General features: G+C 37.0%; 1 protein-coding gene across 1 annotated transcript; it reads right to left on the bottom strand.

Moving 5' to 3' along the window:
* Positions 1–997: 997 nt before the first annotated feature.
* On the bottom strand, positions 998–2484 carry LOC135217655 (tigger transposable element-derived protein 1-like). Its single transcript, XM_064253621.1, has 4 exons — positions 1783–2484; positions 1326–1398; positions 1143–1207; positions 998–1030 (listed from the first exon to the last, which is right to left on the bottom strand). The coding sequence occupies exons 1-4, from the start codon at positions 2482–2484 to the stop codon at positions 998–1000; spliced, it is 873 nt and encodes a 290-aa protein (XP_064109691.1).
* Positions 2485–5453: the final 2969 nt, after the last annotated feature.

Below are 5453 nucleotides of genomic sequence, written 5' to 3'. Positions count from 1 at the left end.
CTACACAAAGTCCTGAATGACAATATGTAAAGATAGAGTATAGCAAGAGTAAAAGAGTGAATGTATGTAGTTCCTTACTTTTAGTTTAAAGTTGTCATGCTATGTAACCCTGGACAAAGTTTTTTGTGGCCACATAGCCTACATCATTCAGGGGTTCTGGTATTCTGGAATGTAAAAAAAATATTATATTAATATGTAGTATTGTAGTCCTCAATGCAATAAAGTATACTATTACAGTAGTACATATACCATACAGTGGTTTATAAGATATAACATGTATAAAACTTAGTTTGGAATTCCTTACATACTTACCAACTTTTAGTGAGTCTCAAAGCTGTTTTAGCTAGGTTGTGGGAGATGGAGATGGAGATAGTATGCATGTGTAGGGATCCTGCAATGATAACGATAATTACAGAGTAGGACATATGTGTGTACAGTAATAGAAGTTCTATATTATTTCAGGTATATTTCAGAAAGCTATGTTTAGTACTAGGTACAGTAAAAACTAAAAAAAAGAATTAATTCCATACCTAACTTCAGTGTGCTTTATACAGATGACAGGCTAGGATGAGGGAGCTTGAAAAGGTGATGGGCAGCCTGGAGTGATATAGAATATAAAGGACAGTATGTAACCACTTAATTACAAATGTACTGTTACAAATTAACAACAATTTACACATTATTAAAAACAGTTGAGAAATTTCTACTTTAGTGAAATGAAAAGATGTAGGCTATGCAACATGAAGAGTTAGTTATGTACAGTAGAGGTCTGGTTTATGTACAATTTTTGGGGGGGGTGCTGTCAGTCTGGAATGATAATGTACATATGATTAGTAAAGTTACATTTACTAAATATATACTAATGTATATACACATGTACATATTACATATGTAATAAAATGTATAAAATTCATAAAAAAAGTTTCTTTACCAAATTCTAGTGTTGGCTTGCTTACGGGGATGGGCATAGTATGGTGTACTAGATGAGAATGTCTGGCTATGGAGTGGAATTTGCAGGTGCTTTGGGAGTCTGGAATGATAAAAAATAAAATGATAGAGTATTAACTACTGCACACAATAGGATATGTAGTATTATTTACTGTTTGACATATGTACAATTTAAAAATGAAGAATTCCTTTACCTGGTGGAGTTGGAGAGGTGATAGTAGTGTCAACTGATTGGGCTCTGAGGAGGCTACATCTAGATCTGAAAGAATGTTAGGGTATATAATAAGGTGAATGTAGTACTTAGTGTACATACACTTTTTATAAAATTTCTATTAGCAATTTATAAAACATTTAAAAAAATCGTTAATGATCCTTACCTGATGAATAGGGTGAGACTTCAAAACCATGGAAAGGCTCAGGGTCATCTGGGTCAATCACTATCAAAGGGTTCTGGAATGATACATAAAGAAAAATATTGGGTTATGCAACATTAACATTATGTAATAGTATTTAGTATGTATGTAATAATGTAGTACAAACAATTTACAACATGAAAATGAGAAATGAATTTTCCTTACCTACTACAGAGGTGGGACGGGCTGCTACGGAGGGTGGGCCAGGTAGTACAGGGGATCTGGATTTGGCATTACTTCTGCAATAAAATACAAATGATGAAAATTAATGAAGTTACAATACATTAACATTTATATTAAAAATTAACACATTCATATTAGTATACATATGTACATTTTATATTACAGTATGTAAACAAAATAAAATAAATTAAAAGAGTTTCAGAGGTTCCTGGTTACCAGATAGGAGTGGAGGTGGTACTGGAGACTTGTGGAAGAAAGTGTCAAGCCTAGACTGCACACTTTTCTTCATCTGCTTCTCCTTCAGGGTTTCCTTATAAAACGTTACCAAATCCATGATCCCTCTCCGGATTCTGTCAAACCTGGCAACGTTAGGGTCTTCTCCCTCAAAAGAAGCCAAAGCTCTCTCCAGGTGAGTAAAACCCTCTGACAAGCCTTTGACAGTTAATGACCTGGGTTTTGGGTCTGGTACCTCTAACTCCTCCTCGATCATCTGCTGCTCCAGCTCAATGAGGTCCTCAGATGACAACTCCTCTCCATAGGATGCCAGCAGCTCTGTAATATCCTCAGCTTCCAGATCTAGTTTCAGCCTCTTGCTTAGCCCTACAATTTTCCTCGTCACAGTCTCGACATTTTCTGCCCAGTCAAATCCTTCAAAACTGTGCACAAACTGTGGACACAGTTTCTTCCAGGCCCCATTTAAAGTGGTCGTCTTCACCTCGTCCCAAGCACTTGCAATATTCCTGACTGCATCAGCGATGTTGTAGCCCTTCCAAAACTGTTTAAAAGTCAACTCCTTGTTACCTTCGATGGCCCTCAAAGCAGAGCGTATTGTCCTTCTAAGGTAGTATGCCTTGAAGTTAGCAATTACTCCCTGGTCCATCGGCTGTATAAACGATGTTGTATTCGGTGGAAGGTACACCACCTTCACATTAGGGTGCATGTTACTCAAATTTGAAGGGTGACCAGGGGCATTGTCTAAAACTAAAAGAACCTTAAAAGGCAGACCCTTCGAAGACAAATACCGTTCCACTGCTGGTACGAAGTGGTCATTGAACCAATCTTCAAAGACCATCAAGGTAACCCAAGCCTTCTTGTTAGACTTCTAAATGACAGGGAGTTGACTCTTGAAAATGCCCTTGAAAGCTCTGGGATTCTCTGTCAAATACACTAGCAAGGGCTTAAGTTTCAAGTTGTCACTAGCATTAACCCCAAAGAGTAAAGTCAGTCGCTCCTTACCAGCTTTATGGCCAGGTGCTGACTTCTCCTCCTTGGAAAGGTACGTACGGTTGGGCATCCTTTTCCAAAATAAGCCAGTCTCATCTACATTAAATACTTGGTCAGCTGTGTAACCACCATCCTTAATTATTTCAGCCAAACCACTAGGAAAACTGTCTGCTGCTTCGCTATCACCACTAGCAGCTTCACCTTGCCATCCACATTATGCAAATTAGCACGAGCCTTAAAACGGTTAAACCAACCTCTACTCACGGAAAATTCTCCACTAGCACTGCCTTCCCCATGCTTCTTCACTACTGCCTCGTGTAGCTCTCTAGCCTTCTCCTGGATCACACTTATGCTCACTGGAACATGTCGCTGGTTCTGGTCCTCCAGCCAGATCATCAGTAGTTTCTCCATTTCCACAATGCTCTGGCTACGTTGCTTCACATTAATCACCGTTGCCTTCATTGGTGCAGCATCCTTAACGTGCTACAGAATACGTTCCTTGTCCTTCACTACCACCACCGTCCTACTAAGGCCCAAAGCACGACCTATTTCGGTGTTTGTCTCTCCCTTTTCAGAACGTTTAACGACATCGTACTTTACCTCTATGGTGATGACTTTCCTCTTCTTAGATGAACAATCATTGGAGGAAGTACTCTGCCGTTTTGGAGCCATAGTAAAAGTAAGAAAAACTGCTAAAAAATCCAGCAATGTAGCGAGAGACAACTAGCAAAACGAAGGTAACCACGTGATTGAAGTGGCGTTGTTTGGTATTGTTATGCTCCACAGCGTCCCTCACCAGGCTAGGTCGTTTGTCGTCACTTTACCTTGCATTTGGTAGTGTAAAATTAAATATGGGCCCTCCGCTCAGAAACTTACCAGAAACTTGAGTTTTTATTATTACTTTAAAACAAGAAATTATTTTTTCCTATAGTATGCATTTTTTAAAATGGTTGTAAACTTGGAACGTCATAAGCTAGTATCCATTCGCTCGGAAAATAGTTCCGCATATGAGGCATCATTAAAAAGCATCGAAAAACGTTGTGACATTTGAATTTGTGTTGTAATCTAACCACAAACTTTGTTTTTTATTATTACTGTAAACAAGAATGATTATTTTTATATAGTATGCATTATTGAAAACGGTTGTAAACTTGGAACATCGTAAGGTAGTATCCATTCGCTCGGAAACTAGTTCCGCATATGTTGCGACATGAAAAAGTGTCGGTGGAAAAAACATCATAAATCAAAATTTGTGTTGTAATCTAACCAGAAACTTATTTTATTAATGTTAATGTGCTAAACTAGAAAGGATTTTATCATAGTATGCGTTTTTGAAAAATATTGTGAACTTGGAACATCGTAAGCGTCGTAAGTCGACAAAAGTGTCGTAACCAGCCCAGATTTGTTAATGAATATTTCAGAAAACCCATCATAACCTCGGATCGTCGTAAGCCGAAGCCGTCGTAAGCCAGGGACTGCCTGTGTATATATATATATATATACCATATATATATATATATATATTATATATATATATATGTATATATACTATATATATATATATATATATATATATATATATATATATATATATACACACACATATTTACATATCTATTATACATACATATATACATATATATATATATATATATATATATATATATATATATATATATATATATACACACACACACACACACACATATATATATATATATATAATATATATATATATATATATATATATATCAGTCATGGCTTGGTGATCCACTCACCTAGAGAAAACACTCCCAATCGCAAACTGATTTTTTACAATAACTTATATATGATATATATATATAATATATAATATATATATATATATATATATAAGGTTACTGTAAAAAATCAGTTTGCGATTATATATATATATATATATATATATATATATATATATATATATATATATATATATATATATATATATAGTGAAAAAAATCAGTTCGCGGTCGGGAGTGTTTTCTCTAGGTGAGTGGATCACCAAGCTATGACTGATTGTGATGGTAATTGCTTCTTAGCAAAGAAAGATAAAGGAAAGGAGAACGCATTTTTTTTTTTTTTTTTTTCGAGAAGTTCGGCAGCAAGGAGGCTTTCGCGACCACTGTTGGAGGCGCCTTTGCTCACGCTGTTCTAGAATCGGCAGGAGTGTTGGGGATCTCGTCGGGACGTGAGAAACGCCGCGATTTCTGATGCCATACCTCGTCTAGATTCATCTAAGAAGTTCTAGAAATCCCTGGAGTCGTTGACGTTCGCCGTAGCTCCGCCCCAGAATGCCGTATAAATACGACGAACGAACTTTGGAGAGCAGTGATCGTAGAAGGAAGAGATCGTAAAAGAGAGAGATCACCAGTTAGTAAGAGCCACAGATCAGATTATCAGTGAGAGATCAGCAGCAGTGATCGTCAGAGAGAGACTAGAGACGAAGGAACCGACGAAGTATCAATCAAAAGAAGAGTTGTTCGAGAGTTGGTTTGGATATATTGGTCTAGTCGTCTTCAGTAGTGGACGGCCGTGTTTTCTCGACATCGAGCAGACTGCAGGAAGAAAAGGTCCTTGCTAGTGGTTTTGGTATTTCCTGCTTTCAAGTAGACTAGTTCTGCAATACGGAGTCAAGAGGATGACTGCAATTGCCGCTCTACATTT

Source organism: Macrobrachium nipponense, chromosome 7, assembly GCF_015104395.2.
Source record: "Macrobrachium nipponense isolate FS-2020 chromosome 7, ASM1510439v2, whole genome shotgun sequence".
In the NCBI taxonomy this organism is placed as follows: Eukaryota; Metazoa; Arthropoda; class Malacostraca; order Decapoda; family Palaemonidae; genus Macrobrachium; species Macrobrachium nipponense.
Note: the sequence above shows the minus strand (reverse complement) of the source record. Positions and strands in the feature narration are given on the sequence as shown.

Coding starts and splice junctions, on each gene's coding strand:
- LOC135217655 (XM_064253621.1), bottom strand. CDS start 2,484: ATGCACCCTAATGTGAAGGTGGTGTACCTTCCACCGAATACAACATCG. Junction 1,208..1,325: donor AGTCTCACCCTATTCATCAG/GTAAGGATCATT, acceptor ACATTCTTTCAG/ATCTAGATGTAGCCTCCTCA. Junction 1,031..1,142: donor CACCTCTCCAACTCCACCAG/GTAAAGGAATTC, acceptor TTATCATTCCAG/ACTCCCAAAGCACCTGCAAA.